The 18,920-nt window shown below is 51.9% G+C and overlaps 1 protein-coding gene across 1 annotated transcript in view; it reads right to left on the reverse strand.

Moving 5' to 3' along the window:
• Nucleotides 1-14,254: 14,254 nt before the first annotated feature.
• Nucleotides 14,255-18,920, reverse strand: part of LOC100904986 (tetratricopeptide repeat protein 39B) — a 47,434-nt gene continuing 42,768 nt past the window's right edge. Inside the window, exons 7-11 of the mRNA XM_003740438.2 lie at nucleotides 17,079-17,298; nucleotides 16,402-16,684; nucleotides 15,652-15,763; nucleotides 15,256-15,373; nucleotides 14,255-15,140 (exon numbers count right to left, since the gene is read on the reverse strand). Of these exons, the coding sequence (XP_003740486.1) occupies nucleotides 14,732-15,140; nucleotides 15,256-15,373; nucleotides 15,652-15,763; nucleotides 16,402-16,684; nucleotides 17,079-17,298 (1,142 nt within the window). The 3' untranslated portion in view covers nucleotides 14,255-14,731. The remainder of the gene's footprint in view (nucleotides 15,141-15,255; nucleotides 15,374-15,651; nucleotides 15,764-16,401; nucleotides 16,685-17,078; nucleotides 17,299-18,920) is intronic.

Below are 18,920 nucleotides of genomic sequence, written 5' to 3' on the forward strand. Positions count from 1 at the left end.
CGATACCTCATTAACTCAATGGGACGAGCTCGCGACTGCCGTCAATAAAGCGAACAATCACCGGAGGAACATTTGCCGCAGAAGGTCTCGTATGAATTTACCTGGGAGCGAGGCTGATAGCGAGAACTTCGCACTTTACTAAATGAAAATCTGTCACTCGTCGGCATCGAGTTGTATGGGCCCGCAGTGCACCACAGTCACTTTCAGCTTGACTAGGGTCCGCCGATGCTGGGACCGAGTTTATTTCAGAGCTCTCTCTCCTTCCCGAGGTCCGAAGGGAACGTTTCAAGCTTTCACTTGTCATTTCGATTTTCACTGACCGCGAGCAACACGGAGCCGAATGTTGGAATCTGTTCATGCGCTCCAAACTTCGCGGTGCATCGACCCTCGACGGGTGCAAGGGACAAAACGGCGAGGCTCGGAACTTTTTTTCCGCGAATTACCCTGATAATTGACGACCGGGCGGGGTCATCTATGGGTGACGACTTCCGGAATGTAGGTATGGCTGGGAATTCATGGGCATGGGCTCAGGAAAGCTCATGAGGATCTCGAGAGAGGGTACCTGATCGGGACGTCTGGGGACCTCCGGATCGGAGCTCGAAAATCCCCGAGATCGGAGGGAAGTCGTGACCCGCTCTCAAGTCAGCGATCTGTGACTCCGACTCCACTCAAGGTGATGGGAAGTGACGACTCATCGGAAGTGAATGGACCGTGGAAAGAGGTACGGAGTCTGAAGATTTTTATGCACGGAAAACGCGAGCGTTGGTGTGGAAACTGAGCACAACTGAGTGAGGTGACAACTCGGAAATACGACAAGGAGGCTGAGTGACGATGGGAAAACGGGAGATATCCAGATCAGACAGTGGCTGAACGAGCGCGGGAATCAAAGATCAGGATCTACAGAAAATCTAGCCGAAGTTCTAGAGTGAACAGAATCGGGGAAGTCTCGTGAGAGAGGGAAGACATGGGGCTTGGAAATGATTGTGAAAACTTTCGAGGGAATGGCTAGGCACGTGAGAGGGATGTGACTCAAAGTGAAAATAGGCGGGAAGCAGAAGCCTTCGGGGAGCAACTGAGAAAGGAACAGGGCAGACCAGACTAGAGGAACGACGTACAATCGAAGAGAGAAGAACTTCTGTCGTCTTTCTACACGCTTTCAAGATCTGGTGCTCGACTGTCGGAGGGTCTGTTCTGATTGGCTGTGATTCGAGATCATCATTTCTAGAAATGATTGAGGGTCGGGAAGTACGAGAGCTCCCCCCTCGAATCCGTTGCCGCCATTGAATTCAAAAGCAGCCTCCGCTGCTTCACGGAGCGGAATCTGAGCCAACAAAGTACTACTTCGGTCAACGAGAGACCAAACTCAGACGGGAGAGACAGGATCAAGGAGCCCAGAGGAGGGTGGACAAAAAGTCCCTGAGAGCGAAAGTTGGAGCCTCCGGTAAGAATCCGAGTAAACAGAACGAGACGTGCAAACAGCTCCTCTCTAACGATTGGCAAACTGATTCAGAATCGCTAAAGTCGAATCACGACTCGATTTTTTATCCCGAGCTTCGGGGCATACATTATTCAGCATGTGGGATAGGCTCTCGACGGAGGCGAATGTCGAGGAAGAGGGATAAATGTGACTTGCATACGTGGATTGATTCGAAGATTCCATGTGAAGCTGTCCGGCGCACGGACGGCAAGACTAAGTGACTGACTGACCGAGTAATATGCACATCTGATAGTCTGTCTGACTGAGAGAGATGAGCAGACAAGGATATACGTCAAAGATCTGCTGAATCGCCCCCGACCGGTTGGCCCACTCGTGAGCCCAAATGAATTATGCAAGCGTTGCGTCGCCGACGCGACGTCAGAGATCACGTTGACAGTGTCAACCAGTTTTCCAGTTGTTACCGTTTGTTGGAATCGCTGATCATGTACACCCATTCTCGGTGATGGTTTGCCTCGCTAGGATTCGCGCTACTGCCGAGCGTGACCTCGATTCATTCCAATGTACTAGAATCAGGAAATGAATATCGAAATTCGTCTTCCCCTTCCTGGGAGCTTCCGACAATTCCTATAAAGACTCGAGAGTGGGGAACATTCGTGGGAGGGGACCCGTGACCAAAAGTAGACCATGGTATCGGACAGCTCTCACTTTTGTCGCGTGCGGTTCCCTACATCCGAATTATAGCCATAGGCTTTCTGGCGGAAGCGATCACCCTAGAGTCGAGCTGATGGCCCAGAACTCGGGATAGGATCCCGCTCGACTCCGTGCCGGAGATGATTGACGAATCGCTGGCGGGCTGAATGTGCTTTTGCAAAGCACACCTGACTTTGTCAGATTTCCGGGAAGGGTCAGAACACCATCGCAAATCTTGGGACTCGTAGTCGAGCACTATCGCAACAATTTTAATCACTTCATCCATAAGATGATGTCTTTTCTCAACTCCCAGAATGCTGGCATGCCTGATCCTCGACCTACGTGAGCAACTTCGCCGCCGGAGCCTCGAGTGGGATCAGGTACGTAGCTTTGTGGCCTTGTCGGTGGTCCCTTAAGAGCCTGAATCCGTCCCTCGACTTAACGGGTTGCGTCGAATTCCCATGAGCGCCGTCCTAAGATGGGAGGCATCGCGCGATTGGTGGGTCGCGGGATCAGGTGGGTCGTTCCGTTGAACGGCTCATGAAGTCGCGCGTGTCTCGATGTCTTTTCCGAATGCGTGTAATTGGGCGTAGGCTGCAGGATTCGTGCTCATCATGCTCTAAATATACTTTCTCCTTAGGGAGTTCGGCTCCTTTCTCCGATCGAAGAAGCACTGCACAAGGTAAGGAGAGCGCGTTCTGCCGGTGAGAAGTCCTGCTGCTGAGAAGCCATGACCGTGGACGAGTCCGACCATTCGGGAATTCCACGGAAGAAGAGCTCCCCTGCTCGCGAGTCCGAGTTCTCCCCTGTCCGCCACCTGATCGAGGACAACAATCCGCCCGCTCGATTCGGCATGCTCGACGTCACGTACGAGTAACACCCGAACAACGTATGGACGGGCGCTTTGGGTGCAGTTCGCGCACGTAACCACGGAAACCGTAAAAGAAACGTAGTGAACGTATATAGTCATACATCGGTGATGGGGAGCGGCACCGGGGGGACCCGACGTGACTGCTGCGTCAACTCGGACGAAAGGAGAGGAAACTCATTCGAAATTCACACCTCAAGCCCCAGGGCGCCTCAGCCGCTCCTCGGCCCCTCGACTTCCTTCTTCCCTCCTCTCGGTGGGTCTGAGGGGAATGCCACCTACGGATGCCGGCTCCGGTATTCGATTTGTATTCCATGTAAGTGTTCCATTTTGTATTCCTGTATCGGTTGTATTCCTCGATGCCACCACCTTCGATGACAATGCTCCCAAAACTGTGTGCCTCGGTGGTTTGCGCGGTGTCGACTTCACTCGCACCGATAAAAATCCGCGACGCGCGAATTTATTCCCTTTCCCTTGTTTTCCTTACAGCTTGCCGGTGGGTATGGACAATGCGATTCCCCAGGCAGATTCTGGTAAGAATTCGACGTGGCGCGGTGGCGCTTCCGTCCAAGCCCACTCCGACTCGGAGTCTTCATGGGTCGTGGGGGAAATCTAGCAGAGCTCATGCGATTCTGGAAAACTATATTCTGCTCTACCAAACGCGTCCTTGGAGCCCACAAGTCTTTCCTCCCAGGGGTCTTTGGCTTACCCCCACCACATCAATTCACCACCAAGGAACAAAGGAGGCTGGGCAATGTGTGAGAGATCATGGGAGTGAGGGGAGGGGGCGGGGAATACAATTGAGACCGCCAACTCTCGGTATTCGGTCCCGAACCGAGCGAACGGACACGAGACGTGAGATACTGGAGACTCTTGCACGGGACACGTTTTGTTCTGCCGTTCCCCGGAGAGATGTTCCTCATCGACGTGCATTCATACCAACGTACAAGAACACCAGCAATCGCCGGCGTCGCGCATAGCGGCTCGCCGACACATCCGCTCTCGTCACTCGGTGTCCGAGGAATTGTTCCGTCGATGTTCTGAGCGATCGTCGAAGCCGCAGGCCACGTCGTGAGACAAAGGATTCCCTCCTGCTGCAACAATAAGAGCGGAACTGGAAGGCATGTGCGAAGTGTCCTTCGGTATCATAGATATATGTACATGTCCGGGCTCGTATGTGTGAGATTGAATGAGTTCGAGAGCTATAGGATGTTTGCTTCCTCTTCGCAGCAGCGACCAATCGGCTTCCCTTCACGCCCCGGATGCAGAAGATCGGCGCATCGTCGTCGTTTCCCATTCAGTATCCTACGAGTTCCGGAGGTTCCCAAGCCTAGCTCGTCTGCGGCTTGTCCTTGAGGCTTCATTCTCCCACCCTGAACGCACCGCGACTCCGAACTCATCATATGGGCTGTTGATCGGGAGCTCTTGAGTCTGCTAACTGAGCCTCACAGTCTGAGCGTGTCACCCCTGGATCAAGAATGACAACCGATACCGTCAGCCGCTGGGGGCTGACCCAACATTAGATGCCCGCGACCCGATCGTCACTTGGCGGGATGCGGTATGGCGCTTGATCCCGAGATCAATTAACCAATTCAGGAATCGAATTTGTCGAGCTTATTGAAGAATCGCCGTGTCAGCCCGCGCATACCTATCCACTCAATGAGGGGAGCTCTCGACGACGGTTCTTGGAGTATTCGGTCATATCCGATTCGAAAGAGGGGAGAAACGGAACTTGTTTCGGCGCAACGGCATCCAGTCATGAAATGTTCCGATGGATCCCCTTGCTCTAGAATGTATCGCCGACGACGACAGCAGATCGCTTTGCGAACACCCACACGCGACCGCGCAGCGGGTCGACGTCAATTGCACGAGAGATCCCGGGAGGACAACGGGACGGGAGAGGAAATCCTCGGCATTCGATGATCCTATCATTTCAGGTCCAATAGCTTCCATTCCAGCCGCAGTCTCTCTTCGCTCTCCTCGACCATTCCCCTCTCGGTCCTCGCAACTGAGCAAATCTTCGCTCCATGTGTACTCGTCGTTCCTCGTGGGTAGCAATTCAAGCCGAAGCGGCGGAACCATCAGCGACGCCGATAGAAGAAACAAAAACAGTCCTCTCGACAGCGGCATTCGTTCGAAGCTGACAACTTATCCGATATCGTCAGCCTGTCGGTTCTCGCTCTCGTTTTGTTTTTGTTCCATTGACTCGGAGGACTCCTCATGTCGTTTACATGCCCGAGTTTCTCCGGGAGTAGCGAGCTCAATTTCAATTGGATTCTCGCTAACAAAGCCTAACGGAAGACACTTTCGATATATTAGCGCTCCTAGCTGTTAGTGCGCGGAAAGCGGATCCCTTCCGATTCCGGTTGTCTCTCGTGATCTTCGGGCTCGTTCGTCGTGGAGAGTCGCCGGTCGGAACGACGGTGGAATCCTATGAGGAATTTTTTCTACACCATCATTCGCGAACATCAACTCGTGACGGTGACGCAAGAGTAAATTCTCCCACGTCTCGAGTAATCGAAACCTGGGAGGACAAGGAATACCAGTCCCGAGTTCGCAAGCATTCGGTCACCAGCGCTAGATTGAGTTTTTTTTCTCGCAATCTCGCTCGCAGCAGCGAGGTCGAGATAATAAAGTGACTTGCGGAGAAGGGAATGGATTCTCGATGTCACGGTCCCGACCTCTACACGGCGTGTGGAAAGGCAGAAAATGTGGCAAGGAATTCCAAGGAGAAATTCTTTAAAGCTATTCGCTACCTCGACTAACAGCCGCTGTCGTACCGGTGCGATTCGCCTCCGACCTCCCTCTGGGCAGCTGCCCGGCGAGGATTACGCTTGTGAGACGAGCTCACCAAACTCGGATCTAGGAAACCGGAACCTATCAGCACTTCGAGAGCATACAGCGGTGGCTATTCCCAGTCCCTTGGTCTCGTCTAAACGGGGAGGTGTGAGTTTCGAATGAGTTGATCGCGTAGGCATTCCCTACGAAAATTGGCTGATCGACAATCTCAAGAATCTCACGGAAAAATCGCAGGCTCATGCTCTTTTTGTTGCGTAAGGAATGGTTTTTTGGTCGGAGCCGTAGTTCTCTTTTTTGCCATAGTTCTCCTGTTCGAGCGGTTCATGATCGCGGGTACTCCATTATCGCTGATGTCGGACAGATTCGTACAAGGACCCTCGCTATCAGGTAATCGCATAATCCACGAGCAATCGAAGCATCGCGTGCTCACAAGCTAGAGCGCTTTAAACTAACTCAATATCGCTTGCCCTCAGCTTTGGCGGCAGCTGATTAATTACAAGCCGCTTGCTTTCAAAAGGACAAACTGCTCCGGCAAGCTGTCTCGGAGTCTTTTCCGAGTCGGGGTTGAACGGTCGGTCGTTCGGCCGCGTGCTCGCTCGCTCGTGCGTACTTCCACTCTCAAAGGCACGAGTGCCCTCGCATGGAAGTTCTTATTCCTCCCAACGAGGCTGCCTCCTTCCAATATCGTTAGGGCAATAGAAAGATACAGATTGTGCTCCAATCACACACCTAATTAGTATGCATCGCAACGGATACCCTGCGTGTCCACGAGGCTGTAGACGGAAATTCGTTGTTATTCGTCTTGATTCCCGGTAGGGAAAGGGCGCCTATGCACACAAGATCCTCCAGCGTTGGACTCTCGCTCGAGATCCAGTCCACCTCGAAGGAGATCCCTTCGAGAGGAAACTCGACTTACCATCTATGCGATGAACAATGAATAAGGCTTTGTTCGATGACATCCAAAGATGCCTTCGGATATACGGACGCTTTCTCGGAAGCATCGACTTCTTCAAGAGAATATCGTCACGAAGGTTGCTGATTGGTGACTAGTCTTGAACGTTCGCCAATCCCCGAGCGGACTTCGTTAAATTCTGAGCGAGGTTTATTCCTGCGTGGGACGTCTCGGGAGCTTGAATGGCTGTTACATCAACAATGCGACTCGAATGAATCGGGAGTGCGCTATTTTGAAGTGTGCCGACGCCATTACCCGCGCGAGCCGGGTCGAACACAACAAAGGCCTGCAGGGAGGAAAAGGCGTAGAGATCCACCTAAAAATTTTGATGGTGTATGAGTACACTCGAAAATTGCGAACTTGCGAAGCTAGGAGCGCTCTAGCATCTCATTGAATGCTCTTTTGTGAAATTCGGGCCCCTGGTCGACGCGGCTAGACCATCATGCTAGCTCGTGAGCAGTATCCCGCTCATCGAGCCTCCCTCCAACACGGCGATGGATATCGTGGTGTCGCTCTATCTCGCAGTGATATTCAATTCGATGGATGTGAGGTGCCGGGACGCTCGGTCTCCCGTACTCCGGGAAGAACTACGGCGACGGTGCAGAACTCCATCGTTGGCTTCGGGTAAGAAACTCGTGGAACCTGCGTGGGGTAATATTAATTTAGCGTTTGAGACTGCCTTCACGAAGTGAATACGGAATCGAGAAAGGCCTCCGAATATTCACTTCGCTTTCCAGAAGCATCGCGGACTCTTGGCAGAAGCGGAACGCTCGGAGTCGCGTACAGAGGGAGATGTAACTAAGCCGTGAAACTCCCCTCCGCGCCGCCTTGGATACAGACTGGGCGGTAACCGAGGAATTTCGTAAGCGGACGTGATGCCTGCCATCACGCGGTTCTCGCTTGGTGGGATCAGTAGAGGAGATTTCGCAGCCCTCCCGAAGCGACCGGTCTCAGACATGACGCAGTTCAAACTATCGACAGCTGCTCGAATCCGACTCCGAATTCCTGGAATCGACTGCCCCCGCCTCTGTTTGATCTCGCAGAATCGAAAAAATAGGATTCGCCGCTGCTACAGAAGTAGTTCCGTAGGATACGTCGCCGTCGGTGGAGGTGATCGGGAACTCACAGCCCGCGCTATCATTCATTGAACCCGCCGGCGCCGTGGCCAACTTCTTTTTCCCATCGTAGCCGGTGCATTGCATGAATGATGAACGATGAGTTTATTGATCAATGAATGCAATGGGGTCATTCGCGGATAACCCAACCGAGCTGTCAGGCAGGGAGAGTTCTCAGGAGACATGTGCTCTTTCGCCGATAAATGGAAGGCATAGAGGAAGTCATCAGCTCGAATACGAGGCGAACGTTGAACCGTTTTTTGCATCTTCACAAGGATGATCTGCATGTCCAGGATACCCCCGGTTCTGACCGGAGTTCAAGTGAACGATATGTGTGGACCGATTAAATGGGTCGGTATGACATGCAAGGGAAGCGATTCGACGGACTCAGGCGGACATGAGGAGTTGCGGTGTATCCCCGATGAGGATCTAACCTCTTGGTTACACCTACGGAATAGAACAAAATGGAAGTTCCGCTCTTACGGCCCGCACACCGAGAGCTCCGAGCATATGTAGGCTATGTTGGCGCGAGCGATGCCGGAATCACGCGATTCACGGTGGAGCTGACTGTTTTCTGTGATTTTCGAACTTCTCGTGTCTAACTGAAAGGGCAGATACCACGAATTCAAGATGCGGACTCTTCGATAGAGCGCAACTTTCCCTGCCAACGTTATGGATACACTCGAAGGATATGATGTGCTTTCCCTCCGGAAAGGATGTTCACTTCGGCGCAGTACATGCTCATACCAGTTGAAAATGCACTGTACACATGAGGGGTCGGGCATAGGGCCGAATGCGGGATTCGGGGGAGAGTTGAAGTACTCCCGAATTCATTCGTCCTTTTTGACATCATATAGCTCCCGTGCATTTCCCTATGAATAAGCGAATCATAAGCTCGAAACGGGTTTTCCAATTGAATAAAAACGGTGAAAGTCAAATCGTGGAATATAGAGCAAGGTTGGTCGGGCGCGGATTCGGCCAGACCTGGGGAAACGACGCTTTCGGAGGGACGTAATCTCCCGTCGTGACGATAACGACGATAACCATATGAGCCGAGTGAGGCTGAGCTCTGGAGTCCCCATAAACTGGAAGGTCAGGTTCGTATGTATGGACTTCCTTGTGTAAGAAACAGCTCATCAAAGGCAGAGCAAAGGTGGCGATCAGCCCCATTTTCCCAATTTCTGTCACAAGCGTTACGGAATTTGCTATTTGCGGAAAATACAGCGAGGGGGAGTAGCTCCCTCCTTCCATTGTTAAAAGCAAACACTCCCGACGAAATCTCGTTCGTCCGCGGCTCATCCCGCTTCTCATTCGGTCCAGGATTCGCCTTTACTCGGATGACAGGACTCGGAATTCGAATTCTTTCCCCTGTGAAGTCCGCCGCTCTGAACGTTACTTGAATCGACGCCACCACACGCCACGACCAGCTGTTGGAGAGTATTCCGGTTTGCCCCATCTTCTCCGGATTCCAGACCATTCTGACAGCTTGCTGGAGGAATTTCTCTCGGGTCAACCCTATTTCTCCCCTTTGTTCGCATCAGTTATCATGGCTCTTGGATTTCCCGCAATTCAAATGTCTTCATCCGATGGCTCCCTTCCGTCGGGCCCCGCCATCAATATATTTCTTCCTTTGCAGCCGCCCGTCTCCCGGGCGGCAGAATTATTATCCTTTCCCACCATTCTCCAACAGATCAAGAATTTTCGCAAGACTCCAGCATCCCGAAGCATTTCTCCAATAATTGAATTCGAGCGGACCTCAAACATGAGTTCGCATCTTACATGGGGTCCGCTATGGGCATTGTTCGTCGTAAAGGGAACTTTCAGGGAGTCTCGCCGAGTTGCGAATCTTCAGCCTCGCTGAGCTTGCCATCCTACGAGACGCAAGTTCGGGGAATTTCAATCAGCGACGTTGACATCGAATATGGATATCACCGTCCAGGATAAAGTTCCCAGCTCGATCAGGGTATGAACTAGTAATCAGCCTTGTGTTCAATCCCCGCCGAGAGGGTAGAATATTCGATGAAGCGCTCTCTGGTGCGCGCGGGTGAGCGGTGATTGCCGGAATCCATCGAACTACGGAGGGAACGAGCCCCCCGGGATCTCCCGAAGCCTTCGGGGATACCTCACGGGCCGTGACATGCCACCGAGGAATAGTCAGAGACATCATGGGCTCTCGAAACCCCGGGATCGGCACTCATGACTCAAGACCCGATCTAAACGACAACTTCTCGGATCGAGTTTTCGCGACTCCCGCATCCCGGACTCGTTCCTTCTCCATCCCATCGATTCGGAATCGGCGTGAAAGCTTCATCATCGTGTTCGGAAGGACGTTCCTCTGAACGCAATCGTTGAGTCTCCTGATCCGCTCTTCGGCAGGAGAACGAATCATAGATCGCTCATTGGCCTCCACACACGTCATAGACCCCGAGTCGACGTCAGCCGCTTCAATCGCTCGCGGATTCCTACCGGGGAACGATCTGGGGTGTATGTTTCGAGATGAGCCACCGCTCTGGAAAAGCTTCCCTTCAACTTGTTGGGATCCGACAGCTCTTCCTTGCGGCTTTTTTCTGCTCTCCCTAACCCTCGAGTGAGAGGCCCGGGAACTTTCTCCTTTCTTCCGACCTATCGATATTCACGCCGATGGATCGCCGACCACCCACGCTACTCTTCCCGTTGATAGTCACTGAAGTCTTCATCGATCACAACATCACCAGATGACCCCACGTAGGTGAGTGGGATCGAAGCGTTCCAATAAGCTCGCGGATTGACCCTTCTGAGGCGATTCATCTTCCTTTTTTCGGGGAGGAGCGGGGGGAGCGAATTCTTCTTCAGACCTTCTGGATTAGGCGCTGGAATGATTCCCGATGGAGACAGAAATATATCGTCAGCGTCTTTCCTGCCAGTCTTCTAGAGTCCACTCGTATATAGCTGGGAGCTTTTCTGCGGCCGAGCATTGAGCATGGATGACAGGGGTCACCCCGCGGGAGGATCCGCTCCAGCAACTGGCGGCATGTCTCCGCTGTCATTAAGACGGAGCACTGATGTGTCCGAGTGCGATTTTCGTGGTTTCCTGGATTTATGTCGAGTCAGTCTAGCGATGAGCGACCTTACGCTCACTAGGTCTCGATAAGCGCTTGGAAGTCGTTGATGTTCTCGGGAGCTATTTCAACAGATTTTATTCGTTCGGAACGTTTAGTGATGGGTCACGGTATTCGTGATGCTTTCGTATTGACTATTTTCGCGATCCACGTCTGCTCCGATAACTCGACCCGCTTGGCGGTCCCGAGTATGTGTGTAGTCGCTCATGCTATTTATCCTGTCTGCTCTATTTCGATGGCCGTCGAGTCTTTCTACGGAGCGGTTTCGTTTGTTGGATATGGCTCGGCAGGCGGTCTAGGAGCGAAAGTGACCGAGAAGATCGACGTTCTACGCGAAAGGGAACGATTCCCCGCGACACTGCGTCCTTCCCGTAGTGTAGCTCGTCGAGTTTACATAGACCACGAGAGGTAGCGAGTCCCCCAAGCTGTGAAGTACAGAAAATTGGGTATTTTACTGAGAGCACCTGGATCCCCGCCGGGCAGGCTGTTCGAATCATGTTCTGAATGGATCGGTCGGAGGTCTAGACTTGTTTCTCCTTGGAACATCCGTAGCTTCCGCTCCCCACAGCGTCATCTACGCAAACAGGAGAATCCTCTATCCCCAGCGAGGTTCCGAAACCGTATTCAACATCGGCGACATCCGAACTGAGTTCGCTTGTCTGCTGAATGCCTTGATGAATCCTTGGAACAAAAGGAAATTCGGCTTTCCGTGTCTGCCCATATCTATGCCTATGCCTCTTATAATGAAGAGCCACCCGACGGCTGTTGATCTACTAGAGGGAAATTTTCGAAGCCTTCGAATATTCATCCATCCTATGAAGAAATACACTTATAAGTATCCACAGTCTGGCGAGATAGCCGTGCGGTTCGAGCGCTCCAAACGTGACGTACAGATCTCCTTCGCGACGTGCACGTTGTCTCTCGCAACGTCTCGCAAGCTCGATACCGGTAGACAGCCCCTAGGCGGGCGGTTGCTATGACTCCCGTCCTCTTCAAGCAGAAGCCGAATAGATAGCCGGAAGTTAGAACTATTCGAGATACAATTTTCCGCCAATACTTTCGCCATAGTATCCATCTCAGGAGGCCAGCAGAGGTTAGAGGAGAAAAAGTATCGATACGGAGTCGATGCGAACTTTCGAGGGAATGATTTCCATAGAGGTGATTCGAATCAATCAATATGTCGTATCGTCACTTGGTGACTCCGATGTACGATATCTATATTGTGGAGTCATGCATCCGGGACGCTGGTCATAACTCCCGGGAGTTTTCACCCATTTCCATAGCTAGGAGCTGGCGACGAGTTCATCATCAATGATTGCTGTGGAAAAGATGAAATCAAGACTTCGCATTCCTTTTCTGAGACAATTGCACGAAGGCGGGAAGGGTGTTTATTGATGTCCTCGTCCAACGCACGGGCAACACCCCGACAAATCGGTTCATTCTTTCGCTAGATAGATATATTTCCGTATAGTCTATCCCTTAGTTTGATCGCAACGCTCGATTCTGGTCGGCTTCTCCCTGATCGCTTGGACTCCTTCCCGCAAGAAGCACTTCGGGGTTCATCCTGTCCCCATAGAATCACAAAAACCTCGATGTCTGTTCCGTCACTAATTGTGTGAGCTTCTTCGCCTCAACTCCGAAAACTCTAGCCATCGAGGCTCGGAACGTTTATCCCACCCTAATGGACGCGTCCATCCCCTGTATCTCCTAGGGAGTTACCAACAATGAACAAATCAGCATATCTCAGTCGGTATCTACGTATTTATATATTTATTATTTATATTTCGATATATCGTAGTCGTCTTCGATTGAGTGAATTGACAAACATAATAAAACGCATCAACGGAACGATAAGGAGCTCGACGCTTCCTCCAACAGACAGTCGTCAAAGTCCATGCGACTTGAGAACAACTCCCGATTTAGTTCGCGGGGGTAACTCGTCGAGAGAATTCCTCACGTCACAGAACGGTGATACGAGCGACAAAACTGGAAAACACTCACAAATTCGATCCCCAACAAACGGGACGTTCAATCACCCCCACGGCTCACAATTGCCAGAGGCTCGTCTAAACTTTCCGCGATACTGATTGATGAAGATCACGTCTTTCTGCTGATTTTCGTCTCGTGTCGCACCATCGCAGAATTAGAGAAATCATTTGTACAAGAAGTGATCGAATGTTGTCCGTCTGACGCGATTTCCGGGTGAAATTCGCGAGAGCGAGACTCGACCGGAAAAAGTTCTTATCAGCACCGAATCGGCAAAAAAAGGAAATCGTCACTCTAAAAACTCGTAAGTATTCTGACGTGGGGTACAAGCGGCTTTCATCAAACATCTGTCGCTTGAAAGCAGAAAATCAGGAGAAACAGATTTACTGCAACCCCCACAGACGTTCTAGGCGACCGGAAGCTTCAAACCAGAAGTTCTCATCTAAAACTGGTGTCGACCATCGGACCAGCATCTAAGCTAAGCCGGAGCACGCGGTTTCGCGTTGCGTGTTCTCAAGCTCACTTGGTGTTCACTTGCTCTCAGGAGCTCTTCGCTGCGGCGACCGGTCGGGAATAACACCATCGATCGAGCTTTTTGAGCGTCGCGTTGCTAAGATTCTTCGCCTCGTGACGGATTTCATATGTTTTGGTTTCACTGCACGGGCTCTCCAGGGGAGCCCGGAGGCATCCACTCGGCTAATCGACTCGATTGCGCGGTCTAGGTTCTGTGAGGAGTCTCCTTGATCTGGGAGCGTTGCTGCTCCGCTAAAGGATGGAGATATTTGTTCAGATTGGCTTCCGCCTTCCCTGAAGCCCACAGCTCCGTTCCGAGAAATCCTTATACTGTTTGTTTCGTGGAAAAATTACTCCGAGAAAAGATATTTTTCAATGATTATTTGTGAGACAATGATCTTGGAAGGATGTGTGTGTTTGGGTATGATTACGTATGCGCCAGAGAATCCGTTCGATACTGTACTTCCTCTCCCGATTAGAGAGAGGACGGCGTGCCCGCTCTGAGCCAGCCCCGGATCGAAGACTGAATGCGATTCGCGAGAGATATGACCGCATTCGCAGCAATTTTTTTTGCTTTTTCGAGGAAGATCAAAGGAATAAAGGCCAATCCCAATCAGAAGAGTACGATGTCGAAACCGGGCTCGGAGGGAGCACTCTACCGAGATTGCTGTGCGACTCGAAGAATCGCAAAACCCCTCTCTACATCAATCGATGGATCAGGAGTTGCACTTGTTCGGATCTCCATCCGGAGTTCACAAGCCGCTATGAAATTTCCATTCCGACAGATTAATTCTTTCTATTTCCCCACAGGTCCCCGGATGTCTGTCGGCTTCTCCTCGAACCGAATAATGGAATATATGGCCACCGACGTGTCCATAGGTATGCAAGTCATATCGAGGAAAAGGCACCTTGGTGGCTTCAAACATTGTCTGACTCCTATCTTCGAATGAGAAATCGATTACGCTGACGTCAGATCTCGAGCTCCTACATACAACTTGCGTCAATCCGCCCACCAGCTCATGCCCGCCTAGCACGGAATAGATCCATGGATTGCTGAGTGAGTTTTCCTCTCTCTCTATCTGCTCCTCCTCCCCGCGGAGGAGAGGTGGCTAATGATTCCCGGTGTTTTTTTAATATTTTTTTCGGCCGTTCTCGTTGACTACATGATGACTGTTCTCTGATGAAATGCATGAATTTAGGAACCAGATGAGCTTCGCTCAATCATAGAATCAATCCATCGATCGGTGAGCGCGTGCAGTGTCCTTGAGCAGACTATTCGCTAACGGTGGTTTGTACGTTGCCATTATTGTTGACGGCTTTAGCGGCGGCTAGTGGACACTTGTCAGCCACCGAAACCACGCCGGGGCTCGTGCTCAGGTACGGGAACTTTCCGATGACCTGACCTGACGGGTGGACGGGCGTTGATATAGGTGACGGGAAGGGGGATGAGCTCGGAGATGGTGTTGTGGGAGTTGACGAGAACCCGGAAGACTTCATCGACTTGATTGCCGAGTGGATGCGGAAGTGAACGAGCGATTCTAAAAGATAGTCGTGATAGTTGTTCCGTGATATGTCGAGGTATTCCCGCGATCTCTCGAACTGATTCTGCAGAAGGTACAAGAATCCCAATTCGGCGGCTGCGAAGGGAGGCAGATAGGTGTCGTCCTTGATGAGAGCTTGACTGGAAGGGGGGAAGGTAAAATTATTCGCAAGCTTCAAAGTACCATCAATCAGCGCTTCCTCCTACTCGGAAAGAGCCGTGTGGGCATATCCAAGTGACGAACTTTGATACTCACTTCGCGAGAACTTCCTTGAAGCACTCTTCTGCCTGCTGGAAAGCTCCATTATAGCGCATGCAGACTCCCCTCAAGAAAATGATCAGACAGTAATCGTCAGCCCAACCTTCTTCAGTTTCTGCAAAAAAGAGGCACAGAAAGATAAGCGCCAGTTTCAGAAACCCCTCACTTGGGTTGCCGCCGCTCTCTATCGTTTCCGTAGAAACCGATACGTAAAGCAATGAGACCTGGTCAGAGCGGTTTTCTGGTTGATGCCCGAACAAGGTTTGAGATCGACCCGGTGAGCATTCCTCAGGGGAGAGCTCCGGGAACGAGCAAGGCAAGCGGGCGGCTCGAGTGTATTGGTGAGCGAGATCGGAATGAAACTTCGTAATCACTAATCAAGTGATCACTCACCTTTCAGCTGCTTGAGTCTTGGAAGTTCAGCCTCGATCTGAGCGCGGATCATGAGCAAGAGTTCCTGGTTCTTTCCGATCATGGGGAAACTGTTCCACATGTACATAACCTCCTGTAAGGTGGAAATGCTTTAGACAAGACTCTGCTACGTCTCCCCTCGAGATTTTGATCGGTAAATGACCGATCGTGTATATCGGTCCAGCCGTGGAGGCTTGACAACATTCATCCATCCCATCGTTCTGGGCAAGCGACAGTCTTGCGGCCGACCGTCCAAGCGCAAATCCAATCCGAAACAGCTCGAGCACCCATTTAGGATCCCTATCGATCCGGATTTTGTGCTCCTTCTCTGGCAACGACGCGACCGCTCGGTTGTTGCGCAGAAAGTGTGTGTAGCGCGTAGTTCCACGTTCGAAATAAACTTCAATGGAGCTCTCGGAGCGCGTGTACATAGCTCTGACAGAGCGACGAGAACTCTCTCTGCGACTCGAAAACGGGGCCATTCCCCGTTCTCGTTCCGTGCGAGGCGTCTCACTCACACGTGTGGGTACCGCCGCCGCTTCGCTCGTAGGTATGGCTTTGCGGGTCTTCTCATCCAGAAGCCAGAACAATCCGCTTGGACAAGTTCATGGCAAGAGATGAGAGTCCTGCGGCGTAGAGGGCCCTGTTTGCCTCTCGCTGAGCCTCAGACAATGTCATTGAAACTTTGTGCGGTCATTGTTGTCAAGCTTGACGTTTGCATGAATTGCTTACCACGGCCGGCAACAGGAGACGGTTGCCTTGTGCCAAGAATTTTTCAGACTTCTTGCATACGAATTTTTCGATGGGAATCGATTTGCCGGCGATCCTCTGCTTCAAGCCGGGTACGTTCCGCATGTTAGCGATAACTTCGTCCATGAGTTCCGGTCGATTTTCCTCGAGCATTTTCGAATAGAGGCAACAGGCGCGAATGTACTGATAGCATGCTTTCGACCAGCGGCAGCCCTCGAGTAGCACATCGGCCGTCCTGATGGCATCGTCCCACGCGCCCTTGTACCTGCAATGATTGAAGGTCATTCGGAGTTGAGTAGATGCACGCTTCATGCTCGGCGTCAAGATGATTCCTTCCTAGATCTCTTGGGATCGGGGATTCCCCCCCCCCGAGGGGGCAATGCTCCGAGCGGGGAGACTCGATGGCACACTCGCCCTGGAGCCCAGGGGTTTGAAGAGAAGGTCGTTTCCGGACGAGTGGCGACCGAATGAGTCGTGAGCATACCAGAATCATGAAGTACCGTGCCGGGGAGTTTTCCCGCAATTTTTATCGTGTATTTTTCTTCTCTCCCCTTTGAATGTCCATGCGTATGGCAAGAACATACTCTCTTCTCTAGACGTGTATCCGTTCGCTCGCCGCCCACCAGACTGCTTCGAGCTATACGCTGCGCGAAACTTACGTGTAGCACCAGAGTTGTTCCCAGTAGCAAATGTAGTGAAAAGGAACCCACTCATTCTGGGCGGATATGGCCTCCGAATACTGCGTAATCGCCTTGTCGATCAACCCGCGGACCTGATATTGTCTAGCCTGGAAGAACATGGACAGCACTCCGTTCGGGTATTTCTTCAACAGTCCCGTAACGAGCTCCTGGGAGAGGTCGAGGTCTCCGTCGCCCAACCCTGCAAATAGAATCCATGGTCAGAGTTGAGTTTTTCTATTCTCGAATGCACATCAGATTGCCCTCCGAGAAACATGGAGCAGACTGACGCGAATATCATCCAGATTACTTCGAGTGGGGTCGGATTCGGGGCATGACTGACGTCAGCAAAGGATCGACTTGAGCAAACTCCGAAGCTTTGCACAACGTCCCCTCCGTAGGAGGAGAGTGAAAATTGGAAGCGATAGGGGAACGCGAGCGTATCAGCAAACAGGCAAAGCAAGACAGATCGTCACCCATCATCTGGATCCGTTCCAAGAGCTTCAGGTTCAATTGACAATCGTCGTCGAGATCCCATTCGGTCGGAAGCTCGAGCTACGTTTGTGCCCGATATCGGTCGAGTCGCATTTTTGGAAATCATTTGAGAATTACGAAACGCGTGACGTGACACGCTTTCTCTCCCGGAGTAGCGAGTGGGGTTCCCCGTTAGGCAGTCAGCGGCTTCACACACAGACATGACGAACATCGTTCCAATGGATGAGACACACCGTACCCAGTAGAATCCAGAAGCCATCGGGAAGAATCCGATCCATCCTCGGTCAGCTGCGTATTGTGGCGATATCCATACCAGCCAGCTCTGCACTCGGTCGGTGCCTCCTCGAAAGCCCACAGCTCACCGCAAGACCGTCAAACATTATATCTCCAGTCGAAGAGGCACAATCATTCATTCCGTGGCCAATGAAGAGGCAGCTGCTGAGAGATCCGAAGGTACAAAGGTAACGTGCAGGAATTGTAGCCATTTCAACCCGTAGCTGAGATCGAGCCGAGGAGAAAGCCGACGGACTATGGCATATCATCCTGTCGTTGCTCGAACGTTGCAATGTGGCGCAAAATCGGGATTGGATGGAACAATTAGTGAGAAGACGGCAACCAGCCCATCCCAACCCTGAGGAGCGGGATGGAGGAAGGGGTATTTTCGAGGCACGCAGCTGTCCGAGTGCTGCTCGCATAGCACTCACGCGAGTGTCATTTCCGGACAAGGGGCGACCAAGACTTCCGTCATCACGTCCCTTAGGCGAACGCTGTCATCCGTTTCAGCCGCCCTTGAGGTCGACCTCGACCTCGAGCAAATTAGCAGCATTCCCAGCCCACCTCGCCGTGAGAAATGCGACCGATTGGTGTAGCGAACATCGTAGAGCAATTATTGAAACTGCGGGGGCTCTGCCACCGCAGGCACGAAGCCACTCGCGAATCACCGCGTACACGATGGTTCGGCTCCAGGACCTCATACATACTACAAGTCAGAATTTTGAGCCTGTCAATCGGTCTACTCCTTGACCGGAACATTAGGAGAGTCACGACCCAAATCCGACTCAGAGATCCATAGAACGAGCCTACGAAGCCCAAATAGGTCGCAGGAGAGCGTATTAAACAAGGTCTAGTTTGCTCGCAAGAGTAGAAAAGAGAACAAAGAAGGCTATGATGATTTGATGCCATCACATGAGCAGGACGCACATCGTTGCTGGATGAGAGACTTGGAGGAAACAGGAGGCGGCCTCCCGCTCCATAGTTCCGGAACGGGTCTGCGAAAGGACTACCGTGAAGCCCCCCTTGAGGTTCCCGTGAGGGTTCGCCGCGGAGTCG

The sequence above is a fragment of the Galendromus occidentalis genome, unplaced genomic scaffold (assembly GCF_000255335.2).
Source record: "Galendromus occidentalis unplaced genomic scaffold, Mocc_1.1 scf7180000076944, whole genome shotgun sequence".
Lineage (NCBI taxonomy): Eukaryota > Metazoa > Arthropoda > Arachnida > Mesostigmata > Phytoseiidae > Galendromus > Galendromus occidentalis.